Source organism: Dasypus novemcinctus, chromosome 13 (genome assembly GCF_030445035.2).
Source record: "Dasypus novemcinctus isolate mDasNov1 chromosome 13, mDasNov1.1.hap2, whole genome shotgun sequence".
Classification (NCBI taxonomy): Eukaryota; Metazoa; Chordata; class Mammalia; order Cingulata; family Dasypodidae; genus Dasypus; species Dasypus novemcinctus.
In genome coordinates this window covers 35,915,634-35,932,296 of record NC_080685.1, presented here as the reverse complement: position 1 = coordinate 35,932,296, position 16,663 = coordinate 35,915,634, and the positions used below count along the sequence as shown (strand labels likewise).

Below are 16,663 nucleotides of genomic sequence, written 5' to 3'. Positions count from 1 at the left end.
ATTTTATTAGGCAGACATGCAGACAAGAAAGTCAAAGAACAAAGACCTGTAGATATTGAATCTGGTGTCCAGTTGCCTTCAGCACATCACTTAGATCTCAGCTATTTCATTTTCAAGTGCTCGTATTTGCTCAAGACCTCAGACCAACATGACGGGTTTGAAGATGACATACCCCTTCACTTATAGTAAGAACCTACTAGTCCATGGCATTATGATTGAAGAAGGAACCTGATATACTGATAGGATCTCTTCTGGAGACAATACAAAGTCCCACATGTACAAATCCCTACTCTCTCCTACAAAGGACTGGCTCTTATCAAATTCTCCACCATAGGAATCATGCTTCTGCCCCAGGACAATCATGTGTTTATCCCTGGCAGAGTATACCTTCCTTACCAAAGGACATGGCAACACCTAGCTGAAGAAAATTTTTAGCTGGCATAAATGTGCACTGGGGTAGGAAACTCCTCAGTAACTTTGGAGGTAGTTTAGGTTCTTCCAATGTATAGACTGAAGTCTCCAAATTTTTCTTTAAAATTTGGCACTCATTAGCCTTGTCCTGGGTGTTGTAGGAAAAGAAGCTGTATGCATAGGAGAGGTCACTATAAGCTCAAAATCACAGGGCAAAGTTATGCAGAGTTTTCTCCAACTGTGTGATCAAAATCACATGGTCTCTAGAAGGTTCTCTAGGGAACACAAACACCTTCCCACTGAAGTCTGTGAGATGAAGAAAGAAATACATGAACTTCATCATAAATGCAAGTGAAAATATCACAGATTCCATCCCTTTTTTCATCCCACATTTCTTGACCATTCCCTGACCTCCCTGTATATCTGAGCAAAGGATTCAAGGAAACTGACAAGGCTAGAGAAACAAAGCAGCAGCTTGTCTGTGTTCTTGGTCTGTTACAGCAGCAGTGATGACGAGGAGGATGGAAGCAGACAGCACAGTGACTAAGTCCACTCAGCTTCTGAGATTCATTTCTTAAAACTCAGGCTTTCCAGGGGTTATATGTATCTATGTGTGGCAGTTTGAGATGATTTATGAATACCAAAAAAAGAAATATGATGTCATAAACAATTCTTCTTGCTGTGATACCCTTTGATTATATTGGATTTGATTGAAGGCTCTTGATTAAATCACATGTTAAGATTAGGGCTTTGATTCAACCTTGTCAGTAAGGTGTGACTCAGGTTGAGTTCCCACCCCCATTGTGTCACTCAAGAAGACACACAGGAAGAAGAAAGAACTTTATTATGTCTGATCTTGGGGCCCCAGGGAGAAATGAGTCATTTGCCTGAGAGCCTAGTTGACCTTGTGAAGAGACCAGAGCATCTGAGCAGCTGAGAAGTCCTGGAAAGAAATGAGCCCTATGCCAGAGACTGATACAGAAAGCCCTGAGTGACAAGCCCTAGGCCAGCCTACAACTGAGATCAGAGAGGAGCTGGGCCCACAGAGCTTCAAGAGGAAGAGGAAGGGAAACGGACTTGGTCCAGTGGTTAGAGCGTCCGTCTACCACATGGGAGGTCCGCGGTTCAAACCCCGGGCCTCCTTGACCCGTGTGGAGCTGGTCCATGTGCAGTGCTGATGCGCGCAAGGAGTGCCCTGCCACGCAGGGGTGTCCCTGCGTAGGGGAGCCCCACACGGAAGGAGTGCGCCCTGTAAGGAGTGCCGCCCCACTCGGGGTGGCCCCTGTGTAGGGGAGCCCCATGCACAAGGAGTGCGCCCCGTACGGAGAGACACCCAGCGCGAAAGAAAGTGCAGCCTGCCCAGGAATGGCTCCTCCCACACTTCCCATGCCGCTGACGACAACAGAAGCGGACAAAGAAACAAGACGCAGCAAATAGACACAGAGAACAGACAACGGGGGGTGGGATTAAATAAATAAATAAATAAATAAATAAATAAATAAATCTTAAAAAAAAAAAAAAAAAAGAGGAAGAGGAAGCCCAGGAAAGAGAGACCAGGCAGAGATCAGCAACCATCTTACTTCAACATGTGGCAGTTGATTTTGGTAAGAAAGCAAACTTGAATGGCCTTATAGCTGCAAGGTTTTACTCCAAATTAATACCCTTTATAAAAACCAACAGACCTCTGGTACTTCATGTGAATACCTCTTTGGCAGACTAATATACTATGGGTGAGAGTGTGGGATGGAGAATACTAATAATGTGAGTGATTTTCTAAGCCTGGCCTCATGTCAACATTCAGAGCTGTTGATGGGGAAGGAGGGCCAAGGCCCTAGACTGGGAAAGCACTGAGAGTTATATATTAGATGCCAGTGACTCCAGAATGCCAATCCCCTGTGACCCAGATCGTGGTGCTGGGGCAAAGTGCTAGGCAAGAGAGTGGTTGCAGGGCTGCAGGATTATGAATGGCCTGAGGGACCACGCTTCCACGTCAGGATGCCTCACATCACTCTCCAGGGGCCCTGTGTCTGACAGCCCTGGTGCTCTTCAGGGAACCACTCATCCACAAGGAGAGGCTCCTGAGGTTAGGCCTCTTGCAGGTTGTGGAACAAAGGCTTTTCCTTCCTTTTAAAGGTCTGCAAAGTAGTCTTCTGTTTGCAGGACATTCTGGGATTCTGCTTTCTGCTGTTGACCTTGAAAAGTCCCTTAGCCTTTGATTAATTCAGTTTTGAGTAATATGCCAGGCCATTGGTAAGGGGAAAGAAGGAATTGGGGAACACATTTTATGTTCCCTTGAAGCTTACTATTTTTCTGCTATTACTCAACATTTTTTCCCTTCTTTCTAGTATCATGGTGTTTCCTTATCCTAGATTTTCTCATTTCTCTTTATGACCTATTTTCTTGTAGGCCTGGCTATTATCCTTAGTGACGTCAGCATCTCATTCAGTTTTCTCCTAATTTTTGTGGCCCAGGCCAGGGAGGGTAGATTTATATCTGTCTTCGGTGACCACCCAATTAATACATTATACTCACATTTATCTTTAATACTGTTGAAGAAAAAACTGTGCTGAGCAACATTGAACTGGTAAGGATGACTTTATTCAGGGTGCTGTTATAGCAAGGGAGAGAGCAGAACTCAACTCCAAGAAAACAAAGTTTGGCCAGCTTTTTAGGACTGGGAGAAAAACAGTGGAAGATAGTAAGGGGGTTGATCACTGGGAGGGGAGAGTCATTTATGAGATTTAACTTAGGACAGTTTGGTTTCACTGAGATGGGTGAGGGATTTACTAAAGTGATTAGGATGTAGGTGAGTGGATGTAGCTCAAGTGGTTGAGTACCTGTTTCCCATGTCTGAGGTCCTAGGTTCAATCCCTAGTATCTCCTGAAAAAAAAAAAGGATAAAAAAGAGTAACTGATTATTACCTCTGATGTGTGACTATATAAAATCAAAGATACACAATCCTAGGCTGATGGGAGGGTCTTGAGGTAAAGGAAGAAAGGGCAAAGATGATATATATAATTTTCTTATTAGAAAAGTTGTAGGTTTATAGAAAAATTATGCAGAATTCCCATATACCTTCCTCACACAGTTTTACCTATTAGAAACCCTTTGCTTTATTGTGGTACCTTTGCAAGAATTGATGAAACAATATTATTATGATTATACCATTAACTATAGTCCACAGTTTACACAACAGTTTACTATTTGTGTTGTACAGCTCTATGATTTAAATTTTTTTTATTCTGATAACATATATATATATAACTTAAAATTTCCCCTTTTAACCACATTCAAATATACAATTTAGTGGTATTAATTACATTCACAATATTGTGCTATCATCACCACCATCCATAACCAAAACTTTTTCATCACGGGAAACAGAATCTCTGTACCAATTATGCATCAATTTCTCCTTCCCTACCTCCATCCTGGTTTCTGGTAACTGCATTCTAGTTTCAGACTTTGAATTTGCATATCTAGTCATTTCATATCAGTGAGATCACACAATATTTGTTCTTTTGTGTCTGATTTATTTCAGTCAACAAAGATGAGATTTTTAAAAAATAAAAATATTTAGAATACTGTATCAAATTAGATCTTGTTACGAATTTCCGACTGTACATGATTTAGAAAAACATGGTGCTATTGGGGCAGATAGACCAATAAAGAGAAAGTTCATTTGGAGGAAGAGGTGAACAGTTGATAAGTTTGGTTTCCAAAATGTTAAATTTGAAATGATAGTTTGACCTACACATAGAAAAGGCCAGCGGAGCATTTGAAATATGTGAATGCCACTAGGGATTAGAAATACAGGTTTCAGAGAAATCAGCATATAAATGATGATGAAACAATAATGGATTATCTCATTCAGTGGAAGAGAGAAGAGGGGGAATGGTCAGGGAACTATGCATTGACTTGAGGGAGACTGACATTAATGGGGTTGGAAGGAAGAGAGAAGTCAAGAAAAGAGACCAAAAAATAACATTTGGAAGTGAGGATAGTGTGTGGAGTACCATGGAAACCAAGTTAGAATAAGTTTACAGGAAGCAGTGTCCAGTGGTATTAAATGCATCAGAGATATCTAAGTGGAGAGGATGCTGGATTTAGCAATAAAAACTTCATCGGTGACCTTTAAAAGGGCAATTTCAGTAAAGTGCTCATGATTACAGCATATGATCGAAGAGGAGAGAGGAAGGGAGTCTGTTTCCTAAGGGTCAGTAATTGTGACAAGGAGAAAAAGAGAAAACCAAAAGTTTCAACAGGGGACACAAGATCCAATGTGTATTTCCCACACAGACTGTAGAGTGTTTCTTCTTGAAAGAGAGGCTATTGCATCTCTGCTTCCCACCCCATGACATTTTACCCTAAAACACAGGAAAAATCAGTGTACACCTGAGATTATGACTGACCTTCCTACCAAAAAATCTATATTAGACTCTAAATGCCAAGCTCTAGGCTGCTGCCAGATTCTTCCTCCCCTTTCTAGTTGAAGAATACTCACAAATTGGCTTATCCCTGTCTAGGTCCTGTTGATACACAGAAGGCTTTCCTTGATCTGAGTTCTCTCCTGATTGCAGGGTTCATTTATGAAAGAAAATCCCTTGATAAGTTTGTCATCTTACACTTTTGCATTTAGACCATAACATTTGGCAATGAGTATTACCATGGAAACCAAGTGAGTAGTTTCCAGGAAGCAGTGTCCAGTGGTATTAAATGCATCAGAGGTATCTAAGTGGAATCTCCTATTTATATCATATTCCGTCATTGAAATCTCACTTCTGAATTCAGAATTCAACTGAAACCACTGGCCACAATGTCACATCTTTTTCTGTCTTTTCCCCTATCAACATTCCTAATCTATCACAAATTTATTTTTTTAACTACCCACCTTCATATTTCTTTTAAAAATAAAATTTACTTTTTAATGGAATTCTCTGACCACAGTCATTTTATGGAGATGGAGAGTAGGCTGGAAATGGATTTCACACAGGAGTCAATATTTGAACTGGGTCTGGAAAAAGGAATAAAAATTGCCTGTGGATAGGGGAAGGAAGGTCCTTGTGGATCGTTGGAGGGTTCAGGAAGCCAGGTGTATTCAGGAAGATGAAGAAGGTACTGAAAGTGCAGAATGTTTTAAATCACATAAAGCACTTTAGATTTTATCCTTTCATGTAGGAATACTTTTGAAGGTTTTGGACAGAAAGCGGAAGTGATCAGTTCATGTAAAATAAGGAATGTGTGCAGGAGTGAGGCAGGATACTGAATTCTGAAGTTTCACTCTTACTTGATTATTAAAATGATTAAGGTTTTGATTGGGCCATGTCAGTAGGATGCTGCATCCCTGCCCTCCTAGTGGGTGGGGACTCAGAGAAAAGACATGGCAGAGAACAGAGTTTTGAGTTTTGAACTGGAGACTGGGAAATAAGCATATGGAAGAGAGCAGAGCAGCTGATCCTGGAAAGAAACTAGCCCCGGGAAGAGAGGAATTGAGGAAGCCTGATCCCTTGCAGACGTTGACAGTCATCTTGCTCTAACACATGGCAATAGACTTTGGGGAGGGAAGTAACGTATACTTATGGCCTGGTAACTGAAAACTTCTACCCCAAATAAATACCCTTTATGAAAACCAATTGATTTCTGGTATTTTGCATGAACACACCTTTGGCTGACTAATACAGAGGCCTTGTCCCAAAAGCCAGCAAAGAACTGGATCACTGCCAACTATGAGATTATATCACCTTTGAAGTGAATCCTCCAGCTCCAGTCAAGTCTGTAGATAACCACAGTCCTGGCTGACATCTTTGCAACCTCATGAGAGACCCAGAACCACCAACCTGAGCTGCTCCTGGATTCTGGACCCTTAGAAACTGTGTGAGATGATAAGTGTTTGTGTTGTAAATTACTAATCCACATAGCCAATAGAGAATATCTGTCATTACTCGAGAATATTTTCGAGGGTGGTTTTACCCTCCTACACAAACACATCACATACATACTCACACACACCACTCCTCAATTGACTCCCAAAGTATTTCTTCAAATCATATTTCTTAAAATATCTTAAATAGTATAATTTTACCCATCTCATTACATTTCTAGTGGTATTTAAGTACGTTTTAGAGTTAGAAACCTAGGCAATTGCCTAAGTAACCCACCCCTCAATCTACCTCTGTTTGGAGTAGAGGAACAATCCAAAGCTATTTTATCAGTGTGTTTTAAAGCTCCATTCACTGAGGTTAGAGACTGACCCTGGGAAGTAGCACATTCCAGAACCAGGAAATGAGTTCTGTGGCATTCTGGGGTAAGCTACAATGTTTACTTTCTTTAGTATTCTTATATTGTTATCCAGAGAGAATCCAGAGCAAGCCATGTACATCAAATAAGAGGATAAGAAAGGAGACATCTAGACAGAGGTGAATGAAGAAAGCATAATTTTCAATGACTTTGCCTAGTGACTAAATCATGTTAGGGGCTGGGTGGGGATTGGTTTCTGAGGTGTTAATATACATTTATTAATTTAACAGGTATTTATTAAACACCCACTATGTCCCAGACACAGTTCTGGGCACATGCATTCCCTCACCTTGGAGATCTTTTGCTCTAGTGTTTTGTAGCTTCCTGTCCTTGCATCATGGACCAGCCATAAATAACCTCAGTGAACATAGAGTTGTAGCAAAGAATTTTTGCCTTCTATCTTTACAATCTCTATTCTTTAAAGGTGACTCCGTGAAAGGAGAATTTCATTAGTAAATTCCAAATGAAATGTGTTTTATAGAGAAAGAGCTTCTTCCAAAAATAATGATAAATTTCAGAGGCTATAAATCCCATGATGTATTCATGCATCAAAGTGTTAATCTTGAAGTCATTTTAAACAATAGGAAAAACAGGAAGAAAAAAAAAAAGAGGGAAAACTGAAGATAAAAAAGAAATGTCATTTGTTCAGGAAAGAAATAATGCCAGAACCATGGACACTTATGAAGATTCAGATCTTTGTGATTAAAGCTGTGCCTGGAAAGTAAATATGTGTTCTCTCGTGGAGGCTCAGGGCAGCTAAGAAAATTAGTTCTTGCTGGTTTCTTCCTGGAAGGTCTGGGAAGAGGTTGGGCTCTGCAGAGTTCACTCTGCATCTCCCTTCCTGTGGCAGGAGCAGTAGGCTTGTGTATCAGTTAGAACTCTGCTGCAGGAAGCAGAAACCATGCTGGCTTTTGCAAACAGAAAGGGATTTAAAAGAAGTAATTAGTTTTTTACACATTCGTAGGAGGACTGCAGGAGCAGAGTCTGGGTGGCACCTTCAGATGCTCTCAGAACAAAATTATTGAACCACCCAGCAAGGGGTGCTTTTTTCTCTAAGAAAGTCAGGAAGGTGAGCGATCAGGAGATCAGTTGGGTCCATAGTATTTAAGAACACACCACCCTAATAGTGATCCAGGATTCAGGAAGTCATTCCTGCTGCTGAGGCCAGACTTCCTGTGTGGCCTCACTGGAAATCAGCGTGGCCGCACGACTTACCAAGACTTCTTCTCACCATTTCTATTACAACTTCTCTTGAAACCCATGATGATAATGGAATCCTCTTCAGGAAAATTCAACACTGATTGCCACATTTTGCCTGCCAATAAGTACACAGTATCCCTGAATCTTTTTCACATAGGTGTCCATGTAGCACAGTTTTGGCCGACAGTTTGTAGTAGGTTTCTGTGTAGGGAGGAGTTGGTATGTATAGGAAACTTTTGCTTTTCTGACAAAAAGGGCAGATATTTCTGGGGCTACTTCTGCGTTTTTCCTACCTTGAATATGAACATGATGAATAGAGTTGCAGAAGCGGTTTTGTGACGTGTGAGGTTAGAGTCAACATGTTTTGGAAGGAAGCATTAAAAGAGCACCACCATGGACTATTTATTTCTGAACATTTTAGTATGAGAGAAAGAGGGAAAAAACCTTTGTTAGTTTAAGTCACTGTTTGTCCAGAAGGAGTTCAGGTATTCACAGCTGAAATCCCTCCCTTACTCTCCTCTCCTCCCTCCCTCCCTCTCTTTCTCTTCCCTCCCTCCCTCCCTTCTTTTCTTCCTTCCTTTCATTTTATAAAATTTTTCTTCTGTCTGTCCAGCTTGTAGAATGGGGAGATGGTACCTAAGAGGCCACACTAAAGGAAGTCATTACTATGACAGATTCCGTTTCCATTGGAGGGCTTTTATCTACTGAAGACATAGCCTACTCACCTCATGCAATATATCAGCTGAAATATATCAAACTTTACTCCTATAGTTGTATTTTACGAGATGTACCCCAACTGTGAGGTTGAGCCTATGGGCATCTATTAGGTTGAACCACATGCAATTGCTGTTATTTAACCATTTGGATTATTTTGACTACAAAAAAAGTATTAATTTCATTATTAATCATTGCATTAATTAAGCATTGTTATGCAGAGGGTAATGGAAAACTCTGAAGGCCACATATAGTCAATTTATAACCCAAATCTCTCAAGTCAGTGGTTAAAAGTGATCCATGTCTGGTTTCTCTTTCCATGTCTGAATTGGGGCATTCCTGTATGTCAAGGAATTTGCTACTATAATGGTTCATTGTGTGAACACAGGTTCAAGACACCACAGAAAATTTCAGCAAAAGATTCTTTATTATTTGCATAGCATAAAGAATCCAGGAGAGCAGATAACCTCTTTGCTACTTACACAGCACAAAGAATCCAAAAGAGCAGGAGAAGTCCCATCATGGCCAGTCACCTGGGGTGGTCAAAACTGCTCTGGATTACAGTCAACAGATGGCAGCTTTGCTTGCATCATTTCTTGCTGAAGAAGAGAGTCGAATCTATGGAGTTTAAGTGTGGTATTTATCTACCTCAAAGGGAGGAGGCCCTGCCACTGAGAATTGCTGCCTTGATTAGCATCTGGAACTGCTTGTTCCCTTTTTTCTGGGTTTAAAGTCTGACTGGGCCTTGTCATTAGACTTAACACTTCCTCAGGTTGTGGAATGGCACACATTGGAAAAGGAGGTGGGGTTCATATGAAGTCCAGAGGATAGTTGTTTTGTGTGTGACTCCACAGAGAAGGAGGAAGGGGTAGGTGGGGTCTGGGTGATGGCCACTTAACAGGTGTCTGTGACTTCCCTGACACCTTTTTCCATTGAAAAGCCTCAGTCACACACTCCAAAAGGAACTAGCAATTGGGAATCCAAGGTCAAATCTTTCCCTTATTTTCATCTGAATGCAATCAGAAGCTTATTTTACTGTAGGTTCAAATAGACTACTACCTAGTCAAAGCTCAGAGATTTACACGGAATTTACCTAAGTAAATTGTGGAATGTAGTGAGATGAGAGAGACTATTGCTTTCTGTGCTTTTGTATTGGAAAATTCCTTAGTGGACTGCAATGGAAGATCTTATCCTGGAACCAGGTGGCCTCCCACATATGCAGTAGACCTCTCCATGAATGCGATTCAGGGACAGAATAGGACCTTGATGTTAGTGATGACTGCTCTGCTCACGGGGCATTTATCATAGGACATTGAGGATGACCATTGTTCTTCTGGCCTTTACAGGCCCAAGGACAAGAAATCCTAGGTCAAGAAATGATCATGATATCTGACTGTGCTCTCTTTGTCCAGTCATGGTTCTGATCTTCCAGCTTGCTCCTTTTTTTTTTTTTTTAATGACACAGTGTTTTCACCAGTTGAGATTTTTTTCCTCCTTTGCTACCATTGCTAATATATCTGACAATTACAAAAAGTACCCAGGGAAGGTCACTAGAATCCCATTTCAATTAAGACCCCAAGGTTTGCTGAGAAAGACTGTGGCTCTTGTGATTTATAGGTATGCCCTGGAGCAATGGGAATTAACACTTATGAAAAAAAAAGGTTTACCTCTCCTCTAGAAGGTGAGGTTAAGAGAAAAGGCATAGCATTAACTGGAGGTTGGGGAAAAGTCAAATTTCAGTAGTCATTGTTTATTACATTGGTTAATTACTGATTTAGAGGAATTTGTTTCTTGACTAAAGGCCCTCCCTGGGCAGGGATTCTGTCAGCTTTGTATCTTCAGTGTTTAGCATAAGGCCTGGTACATAGTAGATGTGAAATAAATATCAGCTGATTAGATAAATAAATGAATGAATAGAATGAGTATATGACATCAACATTTTATGGCCTAAGCCTGAGAAGACTTTTGCTGTGTTTCACAGCAGAGGGGGCTGTACAAAGAGCAGTCTTTACTGTTATGAAACATCCTTGTCAATACTCATTTCCTCAAGTTTCCAGTGAAAATACCTGTGTATTATAACTGAGTATTTGACTCACACTGTAAATCACACTGCTTCCAGGAGGTAGCAGGGGGAAAATGTTCTAATAAGTTTAAAACTTATCCTGCACTGCTAATTTAAGTCATCTCTTAAAAATAATGACAGTCTTTTGGAAAAACTGGCCAGTATCTCTGTTTCTGCACTTCCCAAGGACAGCACCTGGATGTAGAATAGGGAATGCAAGTAAAGGGTCTTCGGTTCCTCTTAATGTTCTAATTCTGTCAATGAAGTGCATCCCATGGCAGGCTTACTGATTTCCATCCCTGCCGACTTCTGAACTTCTATCAGGTTCTAAGGAAAATTGTGGAACTACTCTTCCTCATTTGGAAAAAGATGATCACAAGTTAAGCTAAAATTCTAGGTCCTTCTCTCTAATTATATTGAACCACCAAATTCAGTTTGGTGTAACACTTCCGAGGCTGTTGTAGGTAGTCCAGAATGGAGTGATTAGGGCATACACATCTCACTGTATCCCTCCTTTCTCTTCAGTCTGCCTTCTTCTTTAACAACCATTTGTGAACAAAGGGACAAATTTCCTCCGAATTCATAACTTCCTTCTTCCCTAATCTGGCATTCAGTCTGTATTTTAGATTAAGTAGGATTATTCTTCAGTAATAAATTAATGCTGGAATCTCAGTGGTTCCATATAATATGGCTCATGTACATTACAGGTTATTGGGAGGATTTGCTATACTCCATCACTCAATGATCAAGGCTAATGGAAGTGCCACCATCACATAATTGTACCAGTATAGATCCTGTGTACTTATTGATCACCATGAAAGGGAAAGAGAGCATGTGGAGATCTTACACCCACTCCTAAAAACTTCAGCAAGGATACATGACACTTTTCACAGTCAGTGGACTAATAACTAGACTTTGACATACCATGGGGGCAGGCAAGTGAGGCAGGGTTTGCGAGTATGAATTTGCACTTGCCAAGAAGGAGAAGAGTACAAGATACTGATGAGCACCAGTATTAACTACTACAGTATTGTGTGAGGAAACTCTGGTAAGCCCACCAATTTTTTGTTTGTTTGTTTGTTTTATTAAAGTATACATGGTCTCTCCTGCCCTGGAGCAACATGTCACACAGTTTAGTTTGAAGTTGGAAAGCTGCACAGGGAGATTTTAAAAATTAATTTTATTTTTGCACACTACATGTCCACCAAACATACACTCAGGGAATTGTAGTTTTGTTTTTGGTGATTACGGTAATAATTTTAATTTTGGAAAAATAGTTTAGTAATGTAAATTTTATAAATTTTAAATATTTAGAAAAATTGCAAACCAAATATGCTAAAAGCTTATCTAAAATGTATAAAGTCCATGCTAAAAGCTTACCTAAAATGTGGAAGATATATGCTAATTCAAGCCTATTGAGCACTAAAACAAAAAATGATTTGGCCGTTCCTCTGTATTAAAAAAACTCAAAAATCTTGTTCTGGGCTCCAGTTTAAAACAAAACACTTCCGAATCTAGTCGGCTGTCAATAAATCATTTTTTCCTTCTCAAAATAATTCCTGAGTCCTTACCTAAAATGTAAAAAATATATACTAATTCAAACCTATTAAACACTAAAACAAACAATGATTTGGCCCTTCTTCTATATAAAAAAACTCAAAAATCTTGTTCAAAACTCGGGTTTAAAACAAAAAACTCCCAAATCTGGCCTACCGTCAAGAAATCATTTTTTCCTTCTCAGAATCATTCCTAAGTCCTGGCCTTTCTATACACAAATAATTAAACCTCTCTCAAGTTCTACAACAAGGGGAGATGTTTCAAAAGAGAATGTAAAATACATGAATTTAATGTTTGAAAAAAAATTATCCCCGTTATATTCATTAAATAGTTCTTTGCTCTAGTATTCAGAATATACAATTATGGAAAGACACATCATAAACAGGAAATATGTGGTTAAGTCAAGAGATGGCAAAGGGAAGCTGAAAATTTCCCTTATTAACAAAACCCTGCCTGTCTGACTGATAAGACTTGGAAAAAACCCACAGAGCTCTTCCTCAGCACTTCAGGAAATCTTTGCAGGCTCAAATGGAAACTATCTAACTTGATAATCTGTTTCTGGAATTTCTGTTTTCGTTACATTGCATTGTAGCTAGTGTCTATGACTTTCATCTGCTCTTTTAAGTGGCCTCTTTAGTTGGGTTCAACTGTTTGTTTGGTTAAAACCCTGCCTTCATTCTGAATGATGTTTTTCTGATCTTCATTGACTTTGTTCTCTGCACTTAGCACCAACTTCCCTGTGTGTGCCACATTTAGCCAGGACTCCCTCCTAAGGCCACCAACTTTTTCCTTTTCTTTTGTTGTCTGTGAAAGGAGTGAAGAGGATCCCTTTTTGAAACCTACTCTCATTAAGCATCAGCTAAGAATAGGACAATTTTCGATGTGCTTTACATAAAAACAATAGCCATCATCATCAATAAGCTAAATTATATAAATAATAATATCATATATATCATTTGTTACATGCCAGCCACTAGACCAAACATTTTATATTCAGACTTTTCAAAGAGATAGTAAAATCCTGGAGGGCCTTGTATCCTATGACAATGCATTTGATTTCTATCTTGTAAATACTGGTAATTTTTCAGAGTTTGAAGCAAAAGTGGCATGAATATTTTCTTGATAACCTTTGGGTGTTGTTATGATTATCAATTATTATATTATAACAGTGTCCCTGAGGCTTGGATTATGTGACCCTAGACAGCCCCAGTGCCCTAGTTTCTGGATTTTCATTTTATTAGAACTGGTCTGGGGATGTACCACACAAGAACAAGGAACAATGACTCTAATCAGTAGAGCTGCCCAAGATTTGTTCTAATTTTCTGTTTCTATTAACTTTGAGCTGGAAATCCAATTTGGCAGACCTTCCATTAAATTCCACACAAATAAATAGTTGTGAGTAAAATAAGAATAAACTCCATGAGTGGAAATTCAAAAAGCTTCTCCTACTAATTAATTGTTAAATGTTTTAAAAAATTTTTGAAAAAAAAAAAATGACCCCAAATGAGAGGCATTTTGCACCATGAAAAACACCAAATAAGTGTTAGGAAGCAATGTACTTTCATTGTAAATTAAACAGTTCAGTAGATAGGAAATTCAAAGAAAGCAGAGCACAAATAGCCACAGGTCACCATGTATAATTCCCAGTAACTTCATCATGTTAGAGCAGATATTCAACTCCATTTCTGGGACTTCATGATCACATAACACTGCCTTTCATTGTTCAATACTCTCCAGATCATATAGATACCCTATTACAAAAACAGCAAAGAATCTCACATATTCAAATCCCCAATCTTTTCTTAAAGGACTGGGTCCTATCAGAACCACCCTCTTAGGAATCTTGCTCCTGCCCCAAGGATAATCTTGGGGCAAGCTTCCACAGAATATCCCTGCCTCAGGTCTTTCCTCACCAAATTCTTCCCATTGATCCAGAGTTTGGCAATGTCTGAGGAGGACTCCCAGATGGTGGAGACCTGCAGTGGGGCAGGGAACTCTTTGTTGATCTTGGGAAAATCCTGTCACTCCCAATGATAAAATTGTATTCTCCAATGTAGGCTTAAAAATCACTTCTTCTCCATTCCTGTCAAAGATCTATAATCTGAATTCAATCACAAGAAAACTCAAAATAAATAAAAATTTAGGGATATTCAGCAAAATATGTGACCTTAATCTTTAAGCATCCAGGTCATTAAAGACAAGGAAAGACAGAGAAACTGTTCTAGGTTGTAGGAGTCTAACAAACCATGACAATAAAAACTTGATTCTGAATCATTTTGTTTTGTTTGTCTATAGAGGACAAGATTGGAACAGTTGGCAAAACATTGAATGGGATCTCAGGATTAGATAGTAGTAATAGATCAAAGATAATTTCCTAATTTCCATTGGTTGCATTGTGGTTGTGTGGGAGAATATCCTTCTTTGTAGGAAATACACGAAGTATTCAGTGATGAGCTTCAGATCAGCAACTTAATCTCTAACAGTTCAAAAAAAATTCTTTGGACTGTACTTTCAACTTTCCTGTAAATTTGAGAAAAATTAATTTTTTAAAAATTAAAAATTGGAGAGAAAAAGTGGCACTCAGTCTTGCCTAGGAAGACAGATGAGCTGGGGTCAAGGAGAAAGTAAGATAAATTATTTGGGTCATGGAAAATTTGGGGATGAGTATTTTCAGAGTTTCTAAATGGATATGCATATTAGAGTGATCAGTAACTAGAGAGATTAGCCTCCTTGGAAAGTAATGTTCTTCATCAGGTGGAAGAAACTGAGGTAAGATGAAAGGAGTGTCCAATTCACCTCCTTGTCTTCCCTTTCTGGAATAAGTTGTTCTTTCTCAAGGTCTTAGAGGAAAGCTGTGACAGAGTGAGGAGTAAACAAAGAAGGAATAGAGGGTTCTGCCCACTTCCAATGGGAAAGAAAGGGTTGAGATTGTGATGTTGAAAATTGAAATATGGGTCTTTGTTTCTATGTTTTCAGTCAGTAAATGCTTAGGTGAGAGATGGTGGTTCTGAAGTTAGTGTCTTTTTAATGTTACTATGTTGTGTAAGAGAATTTCTTTTTTCTGAGGAAATACTCACTGAAGTATTCATCTTGTTTAGGGTGTTATCTCAGTGGGTGGAGACCCACACAATAAACAACAAAATATCAAACTCCCATCCTGGGGTGTCCTGCTACATTTTCAAATAGAAGGACAAGAATCTTTTGAGGACATAGACAGTGCTTAATAAAAGAAAATAGTCCAATATGTCAAGCACCCCATATTGATACATGTAACTCTGAACCTTATTCTTGAAAAATTGAAACTTAGTGGTTGCCATAGGTTCTGAGGGGAGGGGCAGGGAAGAGTAGATGGAACATAGGGCATTTTTAGGACATTGGGATTGTTTTGCATTATTTTGTAATGACAGATACAGACAATTACACATTTTGTTAAAACCTATAAAATTATACAGTACAAAGTATAAACCATAATGTAAACTATTAACCACAATTAGTAGCAATGCTTCAATATCTGTTCATTAATTGTAACTCACGGACCATACTCATGTAAGATGTTATTGATAGGGGGAAATGTTAGAGGGGGAGAAGGTGGGGTATATGGGAATCCCCTATATATTCCATGTGACTTTTCTGTAATATAAAGCTTCCATGAAAATAAAATGAAAAAACAAAACAAAACAAAACAAAAAAACATTGGAGAAATATACAGAAGAAATTGTAAGCATGTATAAGAGATAATGGGTCTTATGGTGATGACAGGCACAATGCCAGAGGAAAAAAAATATTTTTTTGGCGTTGTTTTTGGGGAGGCTTTGGGTTACAGAAAAGTTACAATTATGGCAGGGTGTCAATGGTGGCGGGATGTGTGGGGAAGGTTGCACACAGGTCATGCCTCTATGGAATATGAATGTGTTCATGTGATTATGGGGTGTTATCTCAGTGGGTGGAGACCCACACAATAACCAACAAAATATTAAATTCCCATCCTGGGGAGTCCTGCTACATTCTCTAATAGAGTGGCAAGAAACTCTAGAGTACATAGGCAGTGCCTAGTGAAAGAGGACAGACCAATACACTGGGCCTTGATATTAATGCTTGCACTTATGAACCTAACTCTTGTGAAATAGTCTAAGAGTGACCTCCTAAAAACCTTCTTGTTACTCAAATGTGGCCTCTCTCTAAGCTAAACTCAGTATATGAAAGCTCATTGCCTCCCATCCTTCACCTCCCTCCCCAGCATGGGACATGACATAACTCCCAGGGCCAGGCCTCCCTGGTACCAAAGGACTATTACCAAGTGTCAGTTAGCAATGCATTTGGAAAAAGATCTTGACTAAAAGGGAGAAATATTAAATTAAATGGAGTTTTTATAGCTAAGAGATTTCAAAGTGAGTTTGGAGATCATTCTAGATGTTATGCTT

General features: G+C 39.2%; 1 protein-coding gene across 1 annotated transcript; it reads right to left on the bottom strand.

Moving 5' to 3' along the window:
• Nucleotides 1–138: 138 nt before the first annotated feature.
• LOC101444547 (serum amyloid P-component) lies at nucleotides 139–6,351 on the bottom strand. Its single transcript, XM_071207295.1, is given in 6 exon segments — nucleotides 139–416; nucleotides 419–538; nucleotides 541–722; nucleotides 836–865; nucleotides 3,249–3,292; nucleotides 6,154–6,351. Coding segments are annotated over 6 exon segments (852 nt in total).
• Nucleotides 6,352–16,663: the final 10,312 nt, after the last annotated feature.